Source organism: Puntigrus tetrazona, chromosome 19, assembly GCF_018831695.1.
Source record: "Puntigrus tetrazona isolate hp1 chromosome 19, ASM1883169v1, whole genome shotgun sequence".
Lineage (NCBI taxonomy): Eukaryota > Metazoa > Chordata > Actinopteri > Cypriniformes > Cyprinidae > Puntigrus > Puntigrus tetrazona.
Genome location: NC_056717.1, coordinates 2,523,306 through 2,547,138, shown reverse-complemented (window position 1 = coordinate 2,547,138; position 23,833 = coordinate 2,523,306). Strand labels below are relative to the sequence as shown.

The 23,833-nt window shown below is 38.0% G+C and overlaps 1 protein-coding gene across 7 annotated transcripts in view; it reads right to left on the bottom strand.

The window, feature by feature from the left end:
* The window catches only part of ptprua (protein tyrosine phosphatase receptor type Ua), a 183,936-nt gene that overhangs the window by 17,418 nt on the left and 142,685 nt on the right, over positions 1-23,833 (bottom strand). For 2 of the 7 annotated variants that reach the window (XM_043218191.1, XM_043218192.1), the window contains exons 14-22: positions 22,486-22,624; positions 21,402-21,431; positions 20,778-20,938; positions 17,552-17,739; positions 10,677-10,749; positions 10,337-10,413; positions 8,777-8,794; positions 5,467-5,520; positions 5,218-5,254 (exon numbers count right to left, since the gene is read on the bottom strand). In XM_043218191.1, the coding sequence (XP_043074126.1) occupies positions 5,218-5,254; positions 5,467-5,520; positions 8,777-8,794; positions 10,337-10,413; positions 10,677-10,749; positions 17,552-17,739; positions 20,778-20,938; positions 21,402-21,431; positions 22,486-22,624 (777 nt within the window). The remainder of the gene's footprint in view (positions 1-5,217; positions 5,255-5,466; positions 5,521-8,776; positions 8,795-10,336; positions 10,414-10,676; positions 10,750-17,551; positions 17,740-20,777; positions 20,939-21,401; positions 21,432-22,485; positions 22,625-23,833) is intronic. The other 5 variants (XM_043218195.1, XM_043218196.1, XM_043218193.1 and 2 more) reach the window with 4 other exon arrangements.

Genomic DNA, 23,833 nt, shown 5'->3' with positions numbered 1-23,833 from the left:
CGGAGAAACTGCTGGCGGTGAAAATCCAGTGATTGCAGCGAGAAACTAGAGTTTCAACTTTTTCTGTGTTGTATGTAATGTAAGTGAAGTTATGTGCTTGCTAAAAGTGTGTGTTGCTATAGCGCACCACCGTTATCCAAAGAAAAGAGTTCTTCAAGTCAAAATCGAAATATTACCAAGCCTCGCTCTATACAACTTTTTTTACTTTTAGAGGTTTCGTTCACTTTCAGTTATTTTAGCTGGAAAAAACAGGCCTTTATGTTGTTTGGTATTAGAAACTGGTTCTGTTATTACAATATATTACTTTATTATAGTAATCATAAACACACTGCCTTGTAGAGCCATCAGTTCCTTCGCTATTCTAGTTATTTACTTTCAGAAATCTCTCAAATTCAGGGAAAATAGCGCAAACGAAACTTTGAAGCTTCCAAAATATTGGGAAAGGCATCCATATAAATCGAGCAGTTTAATCTTCGAAAGATGGACACACACTCACATGCGATGGATAGTGAGGACTAACCGGCAGGACTAGCGTCTAAAGCTAACAAAGAAAAAGTGGCCCCCGCTTGCTCAAAACCAGAATACTCCGACCAACAACTGAGAGAGATGAGCAGATGAGAAGACGCTGTTTATTTACAACAGAGAGTGAAACACGTGAGAGAGATGGAGGAATCAGTGGATCAGACATCCGTGAAAAGTCACGGATATCCCAAACTTAATCTTTTAAATTGGTTCCGGCAGCCAGGATAAGCACGGGTAAGTGCCATTTCGGCGAACAATAAAAGACATGAGTCCTCACTCTCCGCTGTAAACAAAGAACGTCATCGGCTTACGACAGAAGAAGTTCCCACTCTAGACAATCGTGAAAGCACTAAGAACCGGTTGCCCAGGCCGGGGATTACAGTTAATAACGCTGTGATGTTGTAAATAATGTCCAGCTTCTTGCACAGACCGATCGTTTCGCTTCATAAGACCTCGATATAATCGATAGGAGCCATGGCTATTAATTTATCTGCGATTCTACCCTGGAGAACTTTCTGAAGTGTCAAAGTTTTAGTTGGGTGGGCTTTCAAAGGAGTAACAAAAATATGTAAGGTTTAATTAAAAAATATCTTAATTTGTGTTTTGCAGACGAACATAAGCCTGAAGGGTTCAGAACGACAGTGACTAATTAAATGAGTGATGAATTTTTATTTTTGGGAGAAATATACCTGTAACACTGTCAATGTGGAATGGTTTAGACATAGTAGTTTAGATAACACCTTAGACACTCTACTAACAATAAGTAACTAAATGTTAACTAGCTGCCATTAAGAGTATTAGTAGAACATTTGCTTAAAATCTCCTAACAATTTGTTTTGATGAGTGCACAACATATACATGTACTTGCAAAGTATGTTGTATCTTAATCTACTAACTAAATTTACCCTAACAGTCTACTCTGAGAGTTAATAGACATGTACGATAGTTGGAAATGAATAAAAATTAGTTGACATGTACTTGAAATGTAGTTGCTTGCACTTTAATTAATTAAGAATGCCGAAAGTGGATTATCAAAATAAAGTATAAGCATAGTTTCTTATGGTGGGTGAGAGAATTGTGTAAATCCCTAAGCTCTAATATCACTGTAAAAGTAAAAACCTCTAATAAAGCATTTACCAGATCTGTGAATGACACGAGCTGAACGTCTTTCGTTCTCACTCACGTCTCTTTCTTTTCTTCCTCATGTATTTTTCTGTACACACATCACACATGCATGGCACACAAAAATGCGTACACATAGAAATATTGAAAACATTAAAGGAAAGCTGCTGAAGGTTTGTAAGCGCAATACTGTGAACGCTCTGCCCTCGGGCGAGGAGTCTGTTATCTTCTCTACCTGTTAAAACAATTACAGCCAACAACAGGTGCTGCGCTTCCTGAGTTCCTGAGCAGCTCTCCTGCTATCGCCCGCAGCTACATCCACCAGAAATCACATCTCAACACTCTGCTTTACAGCTGGGATGAAGCCGAGGTTATTCATGATGAATAATAACGTTAAAACTGAAAAGTTTTCGGGGTTTAAATAGAAGGTGGGGAGGCATTTGTTCGACATTGTTTTTGTTGGCGTATTGAAACAGCATTTCCCAGATGACTGCATCAGAACACATCCAGCCCAGGTTAATCAAAGCACCTCAGGAGAAAACTACTGCTAACATCAAGCGTCTTCCCTTTCCATATGAGCGCTAAAGCAAAAAAAAAAAAAAGCAAAATATAAAAAAACTATGCAATGCAAGAACTTTCTGATTGTCCATAGACAGCAAGGACGTTCAAGGCCCAGAAAGGTACCAAAAACAATGTCAAAGTGGCCCATATGACATCAGTGGTTTAATTGGAATGTTATAAAGCAAGGAGAATGCTTTTTGTGACATGAGTAATTAATGACATAATTTAAATTTTTGGGTAAATCATCCAACCTGTCCTCCAACCAAAACGTTTGTTTAAATCCCCGAAAAACGACCCATCCGAGCGCATATTAAAATTCCACTGGCACTTTAAGTTATATACAATGACATGTAATCATGTGATCATACGATCATGAGGTCGATCCCAGTGAAAGAACATACTCATAAAAGTGTAGGTTTAGGAGTGGGTTAGGTGTGGACATTCGTATGAATTACACCTAGTAAAACATATATGAATTACCATGAGATCGGTGTAAAAAGTTCACACATTGCATTTAAATAAACACACATTTTAATTGGTAATGACAGTCATACATCCTTTCATGATGACAGACACCACACGACACTTTGAAACTTAGATATAGGTCGTAATAAGATGCTTGCACAAACGACCTATAGGATCATTTTTGTTGGACGACAGGCTTAAATTATCCCTTTAACTTCATAACACAGCTGTAAGAAACATAAAAAATGGGCCAAAACCAATCACAAAGTAACAGAAAGCCCTGGCCGCCACACACAGAACTAAGAAAATAAATAACTAAATACTATACCAAGTCTGACTTGGCATTTGTCAGAGATCGCAACGACGCAGACTTTTGGATCCAATATGGCTGCTTGGTATTGGTTCGGTCTTCTGATTGGTGTCTGACAGGTGTGATGTCATTCCACGACTCCCGAGGTAAATGGAACGCAGAATTAGCGACCACATAGCAAGTGCTGAAAACCACGAAGAACATTTCAGCAGATGCATGTTAATGCCCAGGAAACCATACCAGACATGGTTTGGACCACAAAGAAAAATGCTAAAGAGCACCTAAAAATGCTCCTCAACTGTCACTAGATACAATGACTTTCAGACCCCTTTTGGACAAAATGTATTTAGTGTAAAGTGTATGTCTCAAATTTAAATCATGTTTATTATCTGTTTATTATGAGAACAAGCTTCAGTTTGGTTGTCGCTTGTACACTTTAAAGCAGGATGGATTCTGATTGGCTCAGTGTTTTTATCATCAGCTAAAAGAGCTAATTTTTAAAGATATTGTTTCTCTGTGCTTTTATCATTAATTATGTTGCGTGCTATTCTCAATTAGAAAGAGTTTATAAATTTGTATACAATCTATATTGTTATCATTATGGATATAGCCATCAATCAGCTGTATAGCAGCACCATGCTAAAAGTATGTTAACTAGCAATAACGTTACAGCGCCATGCTAAAACACACTCACAGCATCTTAACGGCCTTTAGCAAAACTAGCAACTCTTTGCAAACTCATGTTAAAAAGCTCAAAGCACCTCACTATAGTAGCATCATGCTAACAGTATGCTATCCAGCTATATTCTAGCAGTACGCTACAATACGCTCAAAAGTATAGCATTTTGCTGTTAGCAACCACATAACGCACCAGTCCCTTTGGCGAATGGACAGAGATCTTGCAAAAAACACAACACAGATAACAAGCATACAAAAAGAAAAGCAACACCCAAAGCACCCTGTCATTGCAGTGTACTGAGTTTTTCATGCACCGTGACATTACGCCGAAATCCTGTAATAATCTAGTCGTCATTACGTGGGTTTGGGTTTGCAGCTGCAGGGCTGATGTGGAGATTTATATTAAAGCTCACTGAGTCACGAGCACATCTGTATGCTGCGCCGTTTCCATGTGAACCTACAGATGGCCTTGGCAGGACCTAAAGCCAGTGTAAACCTTCAGATAGACTACAAGCCTAGCGCGGGTGTGTGTACACCTGCTCAAACAGAGCGCAGCAGTGCGTGTGTGTTTGTGTTTGGAGGGAGTCTGTGTTGATCAGTAGCCCTGGTGTGTTGACGGCCAGCGTGAGCGAGAGAGAGCAGATGAAATGAGATGTGTGCTGTTTACTGCTGCAGGAGAGCCTGAGACCCACAGAGACCCACAGAGACCAAACTACGGACCGCCACAGAACAACAGAAACACTTCACTTCAGACCCCTATAATCAGCTCTACACTACGATTTTAAGTTTTGAGTTTTTCAAAGCTGCATTTATTTACTTATAAATGCAGTAAAACAACAGTATTGTGAAAAAGGATTACGATTTTGACTGATTACTGTAATATATTTAAAATTTAAATTCATTCGTGTGAGTCAAAGCTAAATTTTGAGCATCACTACTCTAGTCGGTGTTGCCAAGTCTGCGGTTTTTTCCCCCTCAGAATTGGACTGCCGATAGCCAATGCCGATTGGCTATCATAAAACAAACCGGAAGCGCCATTCTATGCATGCTTAAACACATTTGTGAATATGAATAAGCAGATCTACTCACCTTCCAATCTCATTTAATATATCGGCATGATTGTTCCTATTGGGCTAACGTTGATCTTTATATTGCTTTTGCATTATATTACATAGTACGATATTACCATATTACATTTTCAGTTGACTTAACGTTCACAAACTAGTCTGTTGCCCTGCATCGGAAGGTAGCACAAACAAATGTACAATAATTAAGATTAAATTCTAGACTGTATCTGAATACACAAAAGAAACATCCTAATCAGCCACAAAGCAAGAGAGCGACATAAAGAGCAGTTAATCAGAAGCGAGCGCTGCTGTGTTCGGATGCCAACAGAGAAAAATAAGATCAAACGGCAAAGACAGTATCTGCATATTAATCATTCAGACCTTTGTGCTAGAATTGGGGCACACAAACACACATTTAGAGGTACATTTTAATCAGCAACCACGATACAAATACACGAGTGATTTCAAAGCAACAGAATTATTAAGGCTCACCTTGCGTGGCGATGAAATGGTTGGAGCGCTGATACCCCTAAGAGAGAGAAAGAGAGAAAGCGTGCTTTATTATCAATTAACGATATGCTAATAACATTTCAACAACGTTCTGGCAACAGTCTATATTTTGACTTATTCCATATAAAGTAAGTGTGCAGCTTGCGTCACCAAACAAAATTGCAACAAAAAAGGTGTTTTCCCCCTGTCCTCCACTGCCCAGACAAACAGATAAAGCCGTCCCAAACTCACGCCATTGTTGTCTCCAAACTCACGCCACTGTTGCAGTTGACTCTGCACATTAAGCTGAGATAGGAGAGAGAAATCATTAAGCTAAACGCTACCTATACCATCACCAGCAAGCTACTCTACAGTTACTGAATTTATTACATGGTTCTGCAATAAAATGAAAAATAAAAAGCACAGCGTAGAGATGGATGATAACATACTACAACCTCAAGGCCCTAATGCACCGTCTCTGACAGAAACATAAAATCAGAGAGAGGAAATCTCATAAGTGCGTGATTCATGAGCGAGGCTGAGAATGTGACAGCAGAGCGTGCATCTCTGTATCTCAAAAACGAAAGTGTTTCTTCTTGACATTTGATAAAACAAGCAAATATCCGCGCGTAGCATCTGCGGTGTGTGCGTCGTCTGATATTGATTTTTAAGCTTTAAGAATTGAATTTACTCATGTCTAGAAATCCTGTTATCTCTGCTCAAACATGCAGGATCTCAATGCTTCTTTCTAAATGCCAAACAAAATGCAAAGCATTAAATGCCATATTCTACAACGTGAGATATCAGACGAGCAGCTCTTGGGCCACCAGGGGTGTAAAATTATAGCTACGCCAGACCTGACTGACTGGAGCCCACAATTATTAGAGATATGAAATGAATAGCGCACCAAAGTCACTAATGGAATAACAATATACTTCAAGCGGAACTGAAGGATGAACTGCTGCGACATAATTTCGAACAGAATCAAGCTAAACAAAGTTAGTGCGCTTCGCATTTGCTTTGGGAGTGTGTCGTGTTTGTGGCTGTTGAGTAAATGGAAATCTTTGGATCATTTCTTCTGTTCAGTCCATTAAGGTCATACGTGAGTAAAAATACGAACACTGGAGTGCTTTATAAACTCTATATAGTACCGAATTATGAATGAAATTATAGTAGCAGTAGTGTTATGAATTATTATTTTGTTTTGGTTGTTTCGTGTTTAATATTGTAAACCTGCTTACTTTAAAGCAATCTACTGGAAGGTGCTCTCATGCAAGTCTCACAGAAACATTTTTGATTGATAAAACACGAAGACAATGAATACGCAAAGTGTGTCCATATATGGTTGACGTGTGTTTCTTAAGTCATGTCCAGAATAAATCAGTATCAAATTTTATAGATTTATCTACTGTGAGTAGGCCTTAAGTGCACGTTCTCACTTCAGTTCATAATTCGCTGCAGTAATTCGTTTTATTATAAATAACAGCAGTTATTTGTATCGAGGCTTCAGCTTTTTTCAGTGAAACACCAAGAGTATTTATGTTTAAATTCAGTGCTTCTGTTTTCCATGTAAATGCAAAATGATCACTGGCAGTTCAGTTAAAGTGTTGCTCGATTCATTGTAGGGTTACATTACGGCAGGATTCGAACCTGTTCCCTATGCCTTCAACGCATTCTCACTCCTTACTCGTCACATATTGCTGCTTGGTCTGGACACACTGGCGTCACTTTTAATTCGTGGGGTGCCCGTTAGTGTAATTTTTCGACGTGCAGGTCCTCCGATGGGGATTTTGAGAATACTGGGAATTCTATTGTCCTGATTAAATGATATATCGGTTAATAATATTGCCATTATTGCATATATTGGGATGTGATTTTTCATTGTAAACAGACACAACATTATTTACACATTTCTCTAACGCCCTACACCAAATCCAACCCTCTTAGTCATTGCATTTATGAGTTGAAAGCAGATGAGCGCCACCACGAAGTCGGTGTTACGAGTGGGAAACTCGCTAAAAAGTGTAATTTACGTTTATGCCATATACCAGGTAGCTACAAAGTAAACTTAACAACTACCTTAGCAACTATTAATTAGCCTCACATTAGGAATTGATTGAGGGAAAAGTTGTAGTTAATAGTTAACAAGTGTTACCTATTCTAAAGTGTTACCGAATTCATCGCATGCTAATCCTTGACAAGTGCTTGCAGTGTTTTGTTGGAGTCAGAAATTTTTGTGTGAATAGCAGAGCAGCTTCTACAGTAACTATAATGAAAAATCATCTATTCATCCTCCCACGCTGTACCTCAGTCCCTGTGTGTTTGGATAGAAAGCTTTGCTTTTAGTCTCAAAGGTTATGTGGTTGTTTGCACAGTACTCAAAGTTTTTTGAGTGTCTATATGTGCGCCTGGACGGCGTGTGATGGTAGAAATTGGTAGAGATTTTACATTAATGCTTGAACTTTGACAGGCACTGCTTCGGGTTATTTACATGGGATACTGACAAGGAAATACAGAGGAGTGTGTAAATGCATCGCAATTCAAGACAAAGACTAATTTGCTTGCTGAGTACGAGAGTACGGTCTGGAACAGTAATCTGCAGCAAAGGAGACGTTTTAACAAAGATTCATCTGTTCAACCCCAAGAAACACGCAAAATGAAAGGCAGGAAAAAGCTGTAGAAATGACAAGGACAAAGCGAAAAGAACACAGGAGAGAACACAAAATACTTTCAGGAGGAAGAAAACGTAAAGAAAAGACGTAGACAAATGTCAGACCTTCTAGTTGTATTCTATCTACAGCCTTGGGATATAAAACGGCAGCGATGAATATTTCAACATTCATTCCATTGATTTCCCCTTTCCTTTTGTTTTCAGAGGAAATCACATAAAGAAACTGAAGCTGTGAATAACGTAAAGAAAGTGAATCTGATTAAGCTGTTTTGAAGGTGAAGCAAAACTGATTTTACATATTACTTATCGATTCTGATTTCGTAATGGGTTTTTTCTCCATTTAATCAAACCATGCTATTCTTAGATGTTAAAGCACACTGGTGAAGAACACATGTATATCATGCAGCATAAAACTTTATGGTTGATAATCGGAGAGAAATGGATGGATATATATACATCTGCTAAAGATCCTACATAACCTCTTTTAAAAAGTTTATTTTGTAGACTTTCGTTTTTTGTCCAAGATAATTGAATTTAGATTTTAGAAGCCATGTGCCATTATTTTAAAGACCCCCTGAAATCAAGTGTTTTTGTAGCTGACATTTAATCATTTTAATATCATAGTATACAGTATATGTGTCAACTTTTTGTTTCAATTAGACATGTTGAACAAAAAAAAGTTTGTCGAAATATTTCAGGGGGTGTTTAAAGCTCAATAATATTAGGCTGCGGCTTGCAGGAAATGATGCGATGTCATCAAACAAAGCTACAATAATCCCGAATGACAGATAAAAAGCTATGAGACGTAAAATGAGCGCAGAGCCACGGTAGCAGGAACAAATGAGCGATGGACAGATGATGACAGAAGACAAGAGAAAGACAAGTACTTACTTCCCTGTTTATCCGAATCTAAGAGATCCCAGACACAGAGAAAGAGGGATGGGTGAAGGAAGAGAGAAAGAGAAACGGAGAGAAACAGGATAATTAAGATGATTAGAGAAAAGAGGAGAGAAGTCAAATTCTCCGTCCTGTCCAACTACAGCGAGGAAAACACTTCAAACCGACTGCCATTTACAGTTCAGTGTTGCCATGCATTGTCCGGAAAAAATCCGCAAATAGCCTATCGTTTGGCTTTTCAGTGATTAAATCAATGTCTTTAAGCAGAACAGTTAATCAAACAATTCTTCCGCTTTATATTTCATAGAGATCAGGAGTGTGCATTTTTGGCAGTTTGATTTATTTGTTTAATTTTTTCTGGCAATTTATTTAATTCAGCCAGTAACAATTACATTCGAAAACTATTCTTAATTTATTCTTAATTTCAACAAATTATGCGAAAAAAATGGTAAACTTTTTGTAGCAATCTTTTGGTTTCACGGAGCAGAAAAAATCTATTTAAAAAAAAAAAATAAAAATAATAATAATTAACTGTGCTGTCTCATTTCCAATATTGTCTTATTTTGTTGCGTGAATAAATTGAACTTGCGTCACAACCCCAAGAGCGATTTCCATTCAAGAATCAAAAAGTCAATCCACTGTTTATATTAAATACACGGAGCTTTGATTCTTAAATTTGACTCTCTATTGAGGAGTAGAGAAAATCAAGATTTTTTTTTTTTAATAAAGGTGAAATGACACGGTTTTGCATTTTAGTATCAGACCTCTGTAATCAGACCCAATTTCCCATCACCCATCCTGCACCTCAAGTGCAGCCCAAGCAGAAAGAGCAATTCGGGTACGTTCATTTCGAAAGAGCTAATCATAACAAGAGCTCCTGAGAGGCTTCAGCCTTGAACAGAAATAAATGCTATTCAAACCTATGATAAAAACCCGTAGAGCCGCGGAAAAATTGGCGAAACACCTAAAAGTTAGTCTTAAGATCATTTGAGTTCTTCACACCGCGGAGGTTTTGATTGCTCAATTCCACTGGATAACCTTCCCGCCAAAAGACGGCAAAAATGGATTTACCGAGATTCCAACCGAGATAGTTAGAAAATTGATGCTTCTTATGTGGCACAGGAACGTATGTTTGAAAGCCGTTATCTATCAAACGCTTAGGATTAAGAGCAGAGTGTCCCGAATCTGCCTGACGGGAAAGTGTCGCGCGCCTAAGATTTGTGCTAACAAATCTTTCTGGGAGAAGAAAAGACGCGTCTGCACTAAAATCAGATGTTTGACAGGTTGTTAGGGAGGCAGGACAATGCATGGGAGCGTAACGAATAGCTCAAATACTGAAATAAAAAAAAAACAAGGCTCACGAAGGAGGCGTCAAAACAAGAAAGCGACAGCAGAGTCTTCGGTGGACAGCTCTCTTTTAGCGAGAAAAGGAATTACCATATAAGCCATATAAACGTGTTACACCTTCGCTGAGAGCTAGAGTGAGAGAAACACCTCGGAAAACATGTCCAGAGATGAAGGTGTGAAGAAAAGAGTGTAAAGAAGAAAACTTACATCGATGTAGTTTGCATTGACATAGTCTGAGTTAGGATCGGCCAGGAGAGAATGCATTTTCACGCGATGGCGGTCTTCTGTTAGGGATTACAAATTCAGAACAATGCTGGTCAGTCGTGATAATAATAACAACTTTAGCATGTATAGCTAAATAATATTACATGCTGATTATATCCTGATGAGCCGCCTACACCGGCTGAGATAGCTGTGCTATATTGTTAATTCATTTTAACTAAACCGACTGTTGTACTCAGTATTTGTGTATTTGTGGTTTACACACACACGTAGATTATTACATTTGCTGTAACATGATTAAATTATCGTAATGAATAACACTTACGACCCAGAAGGGTGTCGTGTCGGCCTTTGGTCTTGTCCTTCTTATCGTTTATGTCCCAGCCGTCGAAAAAACTCTGCGGTTACACAAGCAAAAACATTTTTATAGAAATTATTATAGTGCGCTGTACATTTAACTATATCTATTAACATTCAAGAAGGGATTAGATACATTGCATTTATCGAAAAGTGACATAAAACAGCGGGTTTTCGTACAAATCATTTTTAATATTGGTAAAATCGGCATATTAGAATGATTTCTGAAGGATCATGTCACACTGGAGTAATTATGCTGAAAATTCAACTCTACGTCACAGGAATAAATTACATTTTAAATCATATTTTAATAGAAAACATTTATTTTTTTAGTATATACGTATACTGATATATCGGCCATTTTTTTTTTTTATTAAAGCTAGTGGAGTATCGGAAATAGCATAAAGATGGCTGATGCAAATGATTTAATAAAGGTCAAATAATGTCCAATCAGAAATTTCCTGCTTTTTTCTTGATAAGTGAGGTCTAGGGGATATGTAACTGCCAAATAAGTTGCAAAACAACTGAAGTCGTTACATTTGATTGGCCTGGTCAGGCATCACTCCAAATAGACCAATCAAATAAGAGGCTCATGAATAGTAATTAGACAGGACAAAACTGACAATAATTCTCTTTATAAGTGTCTTTAAGACAAATAATGTCACTCGGCGGCCATCTTTGAAGTATCAAATGACAACAGCTGTGCAGTAACTGTTGTTTCTTTTGCTGAAATAGCAATAATAAAAAGCCAGTGCACTAGCGCAGTCCTAGGCGCTAGTCTTAGATGCGGTGATCCGCTGACTGTTTGCGATTGGCTATTTTATTTACAAGGCGGGGCTTCTTGTGTTAGATCGGCCATTTTAAGTGTCAAAACTATATGAGCGACACGTCTTTGGTATCACTGAGCAACACCCTTAGCAACAACAATCAATAATACAGCATAAAACTATTTTGTGTATTATGTATTTTGACAAAATGATATGTCTTTTATTCATGTAATGAAGTGTGAATGACCCCTGCTGGCGTTATGTTGCATCTTTCGTCTTTATTTTTGAGACCATATGTTGATATGAGATACGTTATGTGCGGCGCACGTTTGTGGACAGCCAGCAGGAAATATTACTGTATCTGCTAGTTTGGTGTTTCAGGTATGATTATATATGTCCATACGTCCATCAATGTACACTGTAATGATGCTTGCAGTCAGTCAGTTTTGAAACTAAAAGACGGAAAACAGCCGAGAGATAAGCAGATGTCTGTGTGAGAGAAAATATCATATCATATATGGTGTTATACAGCGGATGATATGCTATTCTCTGTTTTTATTCAAGCTCTTCTAAAAATGCGTTAGGCGTAGCACTTTCTCCGAAAGCCGGAAACGTCTGCCATCGCTAAACAACCATGAAGACCGTGAAGTTTGACTTGGTTATTCCTGTACAGCTTTGACCAACTATTGACTCAACTGCTGTCAATGCTGTTACAGGAAAGGGCAAAGCTGATTGGTCGATTGTCGTCACATGACCCCCCAGTGCGCTTGTGGCGTTCTGAAAAGCTGAAATGTGTTCGACTTCACCGATTACACATTTGATATGTTTTTGGTGAGGATGAGAGTCACATTTACTACTATATTATGGCCACGTTTACTGTATTTAAAAACATTAAAGCAGCGGTGTTTATAGCATGATGATCAAATAATAAAGAAGGACATTTAAGTGTATGCTTTAAAGCGCTCAGAATTGCTCTTTAGGAAAAATGCCTCATGCTAATCGCAATCAGGTACTAAATTCGTGCTTACATTTGTTGCATTGCTTTATTTGCATAATTCCTTTAGCGAAGCTGTTGAAATAACAGACAGCACATGCAAGTAAACGAAGCTACCAGTGTTGCAAATGACTCTTAATGAATCCCTCCCATGTTTTTTCTCCATCATCTGTGGTCTTGTGCGGATATAGCGCGGCATCCTTCGCAGGTACGGCCTATTTATTTATTTTGAATGAGATAATAACGCATTTATCTTTCTTTCACGTAATAAAAGTGTTGTAATTGCTCTCTGTCAAACTCAAGAAAAGCACGTATCTGGTAGTTTCGCGTGGCGCATGCACGCGCTGAGCCCCGTGTACTCCAGCTGTCTAAGTGCTTCCAAATGGCGCGTAGGTTTTGAGTTAATGCGTGACAGCTGTTTAGCACACAGTCCCCCCCGAAAGCAGGTAAAGCGTAGCACCTGGCAATTACATCTAAATGACTGTAATTTAAAAAAGACCCCCCAAAATAAGTGCAAGTCACGTTTTCCCACTCATCCATTAAGCCCCCTTCACTCTCGCATTTATCAAGTCAGACGCAGTTAACGGAGCAGATGCATTATCGGGATGCTGATGCTCATTTCCTGTTAGCCACTTTTTTTCAGAAGTGCGTGAGAGTTTTACTTTGATTTGTAAATTGATTTTGGTTTTAGAACAAGTCAAAGACTAAGAAAATATATTAGAATGATCCTTTTTATTGTGTTTCGCTGACACTGATAAAGAGAGTAATCCGAATGATTACAGATATTGATTCATTAAATAATTGCTTAAATATAAAATACAGAAAGTGAATAGTGTCTCACCAACAGATGCGAAACAGCATCATGGTAGCACACTACAATAACGCAAAAAAGATGTGCATCTGATACAGCGGAAAATACTGATAAATAAATAGGAAGCCGGGATATAATTGAATAATTATTGCATGTTAGCTGTCATACAGGAAATGTTGGAAATGTCAATTTACTGATTTTTACTGTATATTAAAATATGACATTTCCACTCCCCCAAACTGTATTTTACTGTGAAATTTCAAGGAAAAATCACAGCTTCTTTTTTTTTTTACTGCTTTTTTACAGAATAGAGATTACCATCAAATTTCAAACGTATTTCTCAGGAAGACACTGATATAACTGAGGCCCTGCAGGGATACACACTGTAAAAAATGACCACGAATTTCACAGTAAGTGGCTGTACAAATGCTACAGTAATAACCTGTTAAAAGTTTAACGGTATGTTCCCCTACTATTCACAGTGAAAAACTGTTTGCATGCAATTTTACGGTAGTATACAGTTTTTGGAATAACCTGTAATTTACAGTGAATTACCGTAAATTGACATTTTCAGAATTCCATTCCATGTTTGTGATTTATTTATTTATTTTTGCAATAACTATGTTTTTTGTTTGTTATGTTCTTTTTATCAGTCGTGTACATATGGTGGTTACATTTAATGTTGCTAACTTTTATTGCATTATTTGATTGTATACCATGACAGTTTAGTGCTCAGTAGATTTTTGTTCCTCAGTACGGTTGGTATATTAACATTACATCAGCTAAAGAAATCGCGTTACTGAAATGTAAATTTAAACGAAATCCGTAAAACCCAAAATGTACTACTAACAAAATTCTGCTACCGTTTTTTTTTTTTTTTTACACAGAGCAGTGTTGATAAAGATGTGCCAGTATCCGTTTGGATACTATTGAGGGAAGCCTTTGAATCAAGCGGTGAGCAGGGTCCAAGGGATCCTCAATAATGCGTGTGTCCTGTTGGCTCTTCTGGACCTGTAGAGACTGCAGTATCAGATAATACGTCGTAGCTGTTTCTTTGAACAATCATTAGCAGAGCCAAACAACGACTGAAGACGCAATTACGCTTTCAATGATGCCTCTGTAGAACTGCGCTACATCTGAGGACGTTCGTGCATCGACGCGCTTTCTGACAGCCTGAATGTTTTCATCTGCGAATCGGACCACACTGACTAGAGAAACACTGATTGCTCGAAAGGGAAAGTGTTTCCTCAAATCAATGATCATTTTAACGGCGTTGGTGCTGCTGATATCAAGACTGACAATTTCCCTTTTTAAACAGATCAACTTCTGTAGTTTGACGGAGAAATCACAGTGCTGTCGAACTGCACTTACATATCTTTGCGGTGCCTTTGCACTAATGGTTTGGCATTTGAAAAGAGCGCAACATACTGCTTCTGATTCGTCAGGAAGACATCCGTGTCCAAGAGTTTGGGCATTAGTAGAACTATAAGATAGTTGTAGAAACCCTGAGCTAAATTTTATAAGCTGTTTGGCATTGTTTTAAATTCTAAATTTAGGCCATTGGTATTTTTTTGGAGTCCAGTTGTCTTTAAAGCGGCTAGAGACCTTTTAACAATTTATTTAACTTAAAAAGCTGAACACGTCCTGTGCTTTGACCTCAGTGGCACTAAAAGAGCTCGTAGAAGGTGGCAGAAGGTTGTTTCTGAGGAATTCAATAGGTCTTTCAATTGTCTTGATGTTTGAATTGTCCAAAAAGTGCCATTGAGGTGAATAGAAATGCTAGCTTTCTCTCTGAGTATTACTACATCCCATATCACGCTGGGCTTTTCCAAAAAGGCATTGTGGCCTAGTGTCTAAGAAGCTTGGAGAAACAGCAGAGAGCTGTGATGTCTGTATAGACAGCATCTGAGCCACAGCTGTATGATTGTCACTTCACTTCTGTGAAGACAGACAAAATCTCTTAAAGCTGGACACTTTGCGCCTGTTTAGGACAGTTTTTGTATGTTTTTTGATTTCTGTAGTTCAACCTCCCTTTCAATTACCATGTCCTCTCCCTCTTCATCCATCGGTCCTGTTGTCATTGAAGATCACCCCAGGCTCAGCTGCTACACACCCTGACATTCTCATCAAACACTGACTTTCTTTCATTCTTCCTCAACCGAATCACATAATCAATATTTCTGTCTCCACCTTAAAACATTTCTCTTGCTCTTCTCTTGAAAATAGTTTTTCCTTGAACACTAATGCAACAATAAAAACAAAAAATACAATAATAAAAATATATAATTACATTATATATATAGTATATATATATATATATATATATATATATATATATATATATATATATATATATATATATATATTTTTTTTTTTTTTTTTTTTTCTTAATTGTAGTTTTTATTGTGATACATACTTTGAAGTCCCAATCTGAATCAAATTACTTCTAAATCTAAGCACTTCTAAACATGGAATCATTTCGAATGGATCACTTCCAAACAGTGAATAATTTTCAATGGAGCACTTAAAAACAGTGAATCATTTCGAACGAAGCACTTGTAAACAGAATCCTTTTGAATGGAGAACTTCCATACAGTGAATCCTTTAAATTGGAGCACGACGGAACAGTGAATCGTTTTGATTGAAGCACTTCCAAACATTTTCAATGGAGCACTTCCACACAGTGAAACATTTTGATTGGAGCACGTTGAAACAGTGAATCATTACGACTGAATCACTTCTAAACAGTGAATCATTTTGAACGGAGCACTTGCAAACAGTGATTTATTTCGAACAGAGCATTTCCATACAGTGAACCATTTCAATTGGAGCACTTCAAAACAGGGAATCATTTAGAATGGAGAACTTTTGAAACAGTGAATTTTGCAACACACTGGTTTAACTGATTTAGAGTTTCAAAAAGCTGTTGTGTGCCTTCCTCAATTGTCTATATATATATATATATATATATATATATATATATATATATTTTTTTTTTTTGAAAAATGACACAGTGTGTTCACTAGAGCAGTGTGGGCGACAGGCATGGGCTACGAAGCAGTGTATTTTGTTGCAAATCTAGTCACAGACTTAAAACATCTAAAGACGGACAAGTTTCAGTCTTGTAATGTGTGAGCACTGACCATCAGGCATCACTCCGTGCCGTTATTACCTGCCTGTATATGCATGTTAACAACATGTTTAGCAGAAACGCTAAAGAGGTTTTCAGCAGAAACATGAGATGGCCACACAGCAACCATACTAGCGTTTCACAGCCACAGTCCTTTTTCAGTGACAGAGTGAAGAGAATAATCTGAAGCATAGATTCATGTGCCTCACAGGCTCAGATTAATGACTCAAAAAGGATATCTGTATTCTATTGAGAAAGCGTGGTCAGGGCAAAGAAGAACTGGAGGTATTATTAATACATAAGTGGAATATTTTGAATGAGAAATGTATTTTCGTGAAGGGCTGATATGAAAGAACTCGGAAAGGTTTGGCAGCACTCCGCTCACATGCGACGAGGCACGCTCTGGAACGATCTTTTTAGCATAAGGACCCTAGAGCCTGCACTTAATATATTCAACACTGTTTTAACTTTTTCGAAGTCCCTTCTGCTCACCAAAGCTGCATTCTCAAAATTAGATTAACAATAATGTTATGAAATAGTATCGCCATTTTAAAAAAAAAAACATGTAATTGAATATACTAGAATTCATTCCTCAAAGCTGAAGTTTCAGCATCATTACTCCAGTCTTCATTGTCTCATGATCCTTCAGAAATCATTCTAATATGCTGACTGGCTCCGCACAGCATTTCTTATTATCAGTATTGCGGTTTAATATTTTTGTGGAAACTCGTTTTTTCAAAATGTACTGTAGCATTTACTTTAAATATGAATCTTCTGAAACATTCTTAATGCAACTTTGCCGATCAATTTGATGAAAAAAAAGTGTACAGATAAAATAGCTTAATAACCCATTTCCAAGCGGTTTGTTAGATTTCAGTCAGTGTCCAAAAAAAAAAACAATATTTAGACTTTGAATTATTTATATTTATTGACATTTATCCATTGCATCTATATATTGCAGACAAGAGCCAACTAATATTTGGAGTCAGTGTAGGTTCTTCAAATATTGCCCGAGCCAAAAGTTTTTATTTTTCACTTTTTTTTTGCCATTTCTCCAAGTCATTGTCTTTTGCATTTGACCCGGCTGGCCTACTCTTTCAGAATTGCTCGTCAAAGCCCTCTAACCTCGACGGACTCTCACCTCGTACTCCTGCTTGAAGCCGTAGCCCTCTCCTGTCTTCATCTGGTTGATGTGCTGGAGCAGGTCCGCCACTCTCACGGCCGGGTGCAGCTGCCCTGTGTGGTACGGAGAGCTCTTCCTCCTGCAGTGCCTTCTGGGAGAGCCACCCAGCAGGCTGCTGGACTCGTTCACCGTGCTGCGCTGCTCATCTGAGGGAAAAAGAGACAGGAAGATGAACACAAACAGACTGTGGCGCAAAGGGAAGAAGCTACAGTGCGCTCAAAGGTAACTTGCAAATTGCAGCGGGAGCAGCTTTACTGAAGGTGTGAATCGTAACGGCCGAGGGAGTTTGTCTCCCTGACACTGTGAATCACCGTGGCTGTGTAAGTGCGAATTGAAGCAAAACTACAGGGGCAGAGATGTTAGAAAGGGGTTGTAAGAAGCAGACGAGTTGTGCTGGTCCGACTTGATGAAGACGGCCTGAGTAGAACCATCTGCCTTCCATGTAGGGGTGTTGCCGGATTCTTGTACTGGGAGATGTACTGCTGTGTCCTACTTATAAATCCTCTGGTTATGGAGATAATCATAATATGACACTTTATATGAGGTCCCACTTTATATTAGGTGACCGTAACTCTATGTATTTACATCAAAATATAAGTACAATGAAATTATTGTATATTGTATTATTGTTACACTTTTGCTGCTATTGACGTGGGGTCAGGTTAGGGACAGGTTTGGTGGTATGGGTAGGTTTAAGGGTGGGTTAAGGTGTAAGGGACGGGTCAGATGTAATAGGTATTTTAAATATATGTGCAATGTAAAAACATTTCTACATGACAAGTGCATTGTACAACTGAGTTATTTAATTATAAGTACACAGTAGTTGAGACTTTCTGATATAAAGTGGTTCCGAGTTAATTTAGTTTGCAAAGTTACTTATAGTTAGTAGAAAGTCTTAAATAGACTGAAATAAAGTGCAATCATCTTCAGAAATCAATTTCTGTCAGATTCATGATCTGCAGATGAATCACTATTGAACTAATCCGTCAAAAGTGTTTGGAAAAAGATTTGAAATAGAGGTCCGCAATCCCATGGGATGCATGGGACTTGACCCAACAGAGTGCGGCGCAGGACACGGTTTTAATTGCTGAGAGTGGGTGTGAGAGGAATAGTGATGAAAGTGCGGAAAGTGGGAGAAAGAAATGACTCAGGGTCTTCTGCAAAATATATTTAAAAACAAGATCGAGTAAAAGTTAGGTTGCACTTTATTTGCATGGTCCCTTATGAAGATTCTGTTAAGAATAAGTAACTTTGCAGCTACATATCAACTAACCTTCATCAGAGTGTTAGTGGACTGGTTAGGGTTTGAATAAGTTGACATGTTCTTGAAAAGTTATCTATAGTCTGTAGAATGTCTGTGGGGAGATCATCACAATAAAGCAGATATTAATCAGACAGTACTTATACTCTAATGAAAGTTAATTAACATTTAGGTGCGGAGTTACTTATTGTCAACAGAATCTTCATAAGGGATCATCAAAATTGCCAAAAGCTAATTAAATGTATTTAATGTCTTTAAACGTGCATAACGCTATTCATGCTATTTGTCTGCTGAGCAACACATGTGAGAGAGCGGGACAAAATTGAAACATATTTGGTGCACGAGCTGGACAGAATCTTGGGAGAGAAGGACTAAAATATCCATCCCACATAGACCTCTAGTCAAAGAATATTTTTAACCCAAGTCCCAAGTACATGATATAAGCACAAACATCTGGAGACAAGGCAGGGAGCCAGTGCTATCACTTTACTGGCACACAACAACACTCGTCTGTTCCAGGGGACGATCAGGACACTGACTCAAGACTCAGAGAGCGGTGGGAGGATCTTTTATATGTGGAGATAGATTATAGTGACTAATGAAGATTATCAGGGACAGGTGTGTACTGTGACTGAAAACATCTCAACAACAGTGTTCACTTGTCCACCTGCATTCTAATACATGCATTACACAGTGAAGAGAGAGAAGAGAGAGAGAGAGTGTGTGTGTGTGTGTGTGTGTGTGTGTGTGTGTAGGGGGGTGCTGCTTAGTCACTGTACAATGCCTTAATATAAGAAATTAATGTGGTTACACTTTATTTTGATAGTCCACTTAGCTATAAGCAACCATAACTAATTGAGGTTAGCAGAACTATAGAAAAGAGTACAAAAAAAAAAACAAAATAGGACGACCTAAAAAAACACTAAGCAAAAAGCTTTTTAAGTAAGGTTAACGTTTCTCGCTTTTATAAACTTTTCAAAATTGGGGTTAATTTGTTTTTGATGGTTCCTATAATGCATTCTGTTAACTATAAGCGATGTTGCACTCTCATCAGAGTGTTAGTAGAGTATTAGTAGACTGGTAGAATTAGGGTTAGAATAAGTTCTTGAAAATTTATCAATAGTCTGTAGAATGTCTGTTGGGAGATCATCACAATAAAGAGTTAGCTGATAATAATCAGAGAGTCTATTTATACTCTAATGAAAGTTAGTTGACATGTAGGTGCAGAGTTACTTTTTGTCAACAGAATGTTCAAAAGATACCAATATAGTCCATATTGTCCAATATCAAAATAAGTCCAATATAGTCCAATATCAAAATAAAGTGTTACCCAAATTTGTGTGACAGTATTACATTGACACTTTTTTCATGTTATGGTTTGATGCGGTTAGAGAGAGAGAAGCACAGATGAATCCCATTAAAGATCTAGACAGGTGGAACTGGGGGAGGTGGAGGGCCTGTTTTTGATCATTCAAACCCTCCACCTCCCTCAGTTCCACCTGTCTAGATCTTCACTTACATAACATAAAGTTTCCCTGCCCTTTCATCTGAAGATTAAAGTCTGTACTTGTAAAGGCCCCAATATACTTCAAACAAAGCTCTTTTTCGTTCTTCATTTGAGGGCAAAAAGAAGTTTGAAAAGGCTGAGTGACGGTATACTTTCCAAACATTTGCTCCCTCGCCTGACCTCGGCTGAATGAGAAACCAACCTTGAAGAAAAAATTCCAGGTGGACTTTAAGAACACACCCACCGATTGCAAAACCGCCTCGGACCAAAGGTGTTTAGGAGCCAAAACGACCTCCCCAAAAAGTTCGCTTTCATTGTCATTTTTCGAAATTACGCCGTTCCAGTTCGTTCTTCGATTTCGTTTGAAATATATCGGGGCCTTAAGGAGCAGCTCTCTCCGCTGTGTGTGTACTCACTTCTAGTAGTGCAGTTATGCGAGTCCATGAACGTGTGTGCGGTGCGATCGTCCTGCTGCAGGGTACTGTGCTCCGTCGTACTGCAGTCCAGCGACCCCAGCTTACGCGTCTTCTCCTGACGATATGTCATCACCGCCTTGTTTATGTTCACCTTCTTCCTGCTGCAGAATACCAAAGACAACAAATGAATAGAAACATCAAGAACTATAAGTGAAATATACATAAAAAGAGGATTGTGGGATATATACCATCGGCGGTAATAGGATCTACAGCTTTAAATGTAGAGAGACTTAGCCAGGTGAGTGATATATGGTTTGCTAGGGTGGTTGCTCACTGGTCAAAGGTCATGATCATCTCCATTTCGAGATGTGACAGTGCACACTCCTCTAATGTAAGTCAAGGGGTCATTTATTTGTAGAGGAAAATGTATAAAAGCATTAACACATCTCTCCTCAAGCCACATAACTTGATCTACAGCACTGCATTACTACATAAAAAAACATGGGAGATATTGACAGCAAGAAGACAAAGAAAGTAAGACAGCAACAGAAAAAAACAACAAATCAAAGCTAAACAACAGCAGCTGATGAGAAAACAATGGAAGCTGATGAGGGAATGACTTACGGGTAGTAAGGGTACGAATAGATGTCCCTTCTGGAGAGCATGAAGAGAGACAGAAAACCAAAAAAAGAAATGGTAGGTTAATACTTATACTGAAGCAAATAAGTTTATCCGAGGCAACTTACTATGAATTCAAGCTTTACGTGTTTTAAATGCTTGCATTTTCTGGGAATTGATCCATTAAAGACACAATAGTTGCATTGTTGTAGTGAGGCAAAAAACACTGCTCACGCAAGTTACGTTAAAAGCAAGCTTATAATCCAAGGTTTTATAAAATATATAAAATAAAAACAATGTATTATGAAAAGCATTCAGAACAAAAGCGAGAGGTTTAGAGTTGTTTAGAGTTTAGAGATGTGAGAAATAATTTGAAAATAAACATTCTGATTTAAATTATGACTGATTTTTGGTAGAAAATACTTCACTTAAATGCTGTTGGGGTTTTTTCACATGCAGTATTAATATAATATAGTTTTTTATATACTCCTTAACCAAGCTGGAGAGCATTTGGGTGCTCTTATTCACACATGAGTATTACCTGTATGTGTGAAAACACTTATTATCTTCTCTCGGAGAGTAAACCAACCAGTAGCTGTACTTCACATTCAATATGAGTCATTAAATTACAACCTGAGAAAAACACATTTCCACACATTCAGCCAGTCATTACAGCAAAAAGTAACCTCCACATTATGCTGGGTTTTTCTGTATGAAACCAAGGCCTTTATTTTGCAGTAATGACCATCAGAAAAATACGGCGTTTGACCGATCTCAATGAAGTATTCCAGAGCGCCACGTAATAACGGTGAATAATGCAGTTCTGAGGTACTTAATGTACCTGCCCTCGCTGTTCCCAAAGCGTAAAAGAAGATTCTGTTAGAATTTGTCATGTCTGAGCAATATTATAGCTGTGAGTTGGGAGCCGGCTCTAATTTAATCAGTTAAACCTTTGAAGCTGTGTTAAAGTGTTTTGCGCGCTGGTTTATTACTGTGTCTGGCCGCCACTGCCGCTGGTGTGATGTGACGCTGTGAAGAACATTCAGAATTGGATTTGATTTTAATTGGATCTGAGTGCACACATGCTCACCCTTTCTTGACAATAACAACGATGGCTCCCAGCAGGAGTATGAGAACAACCAGCCCCCCGGCGCAGGCCCCCAGGATCAGACCCATGTCTTCAGCATGCTGGGAAACCTCCAGAGCTCGCTTATGGTCCTTGCAGGCCTCTGAGAGGAGAAAAACAAAGAGGCAATGAATTTTCCATCATGATTTTAGAATGGTAATGGATATTGGTGGACTGCTAATGACTATGGAGATACGGTGAGAGCATTTAAAACATACTAAAATAATAACCTGGATCTGTACTTATACAGGTGGAGCTGGGGAGGTGGAGGGTTTCAGAGAAACTATGGAAGTGTGCTGTGAAATGGCCTCTTGAATGCTAACCAGCCGTTTGACATAAATTAGGAAACTCATTGGTTGTGTATGCAACGAAAACCAATCAGCTTGCATTTAGCTAAATATTAGCATCACAGTAAGAACACCAATAAGAATTTTATTCTGCTATTTAGGGTAACTATTATTATTTCTCTAGACAATGTGCAAGTCTGACAGTGGTCGCATGTGGCCTTTTCCATTTTAAAATGCTTTAGTAAAAATTGATGTACGTTTAATGATTTAATATTGTATTATACTGTAATATAATATTATTCTGTATTCTTAGTGTCCTGATTATTGTGTTTTATTGTATATTTTTTTTTATTCACTACTGCTCAAAGGTTCAAAGACATTAAGTTACACAAAGTTATTAAGTTAGTTTCATACTTTAGTTTTTTCAGCAAGCATGCATTAAATTTATCCCAAGTGAAGGTAAACAATCAGAAATAAATGCTGTTCAACTGAACATTTAAGGAATGACACACACACATATATATATATATATATATATATATATATATATATATATATATATATATATATATATATATATATATATATATATTAACAATAAATATTGTTATCATATTCTGCAATATTACTCGCTGTAGTTTTGATTAAATAAATGCAGTCTTGGTAAGCAGAAAATACTAAATAAGTAATATTTTTAAGCAATTTCTCAGCAAATAAATTAATATCCAGAGATATTTTTGAATATCATCAAAACGCTAAAAATATTGAGATATAATTTGCCCAGTCAAAGCCCTAATACTCCAGCACAGCGCATTATCTCAAGTAGCAGATGAGCATTAGAAGATTAGAACAGAGGCCAGGTAACGCTGGCAACGCACGACTGCATGTTAATCTGTTAAAGGTATCGCAGCGGTTGGAGGGAGATGAAGAAACAGTTTATCAGCATCAAGCAGCACATGAACAAGCCACAGGGGGAGAAGCTCAACCCGGGGTCCCTTGGAGCCAGAGCAAACCGGGTCTCTGGC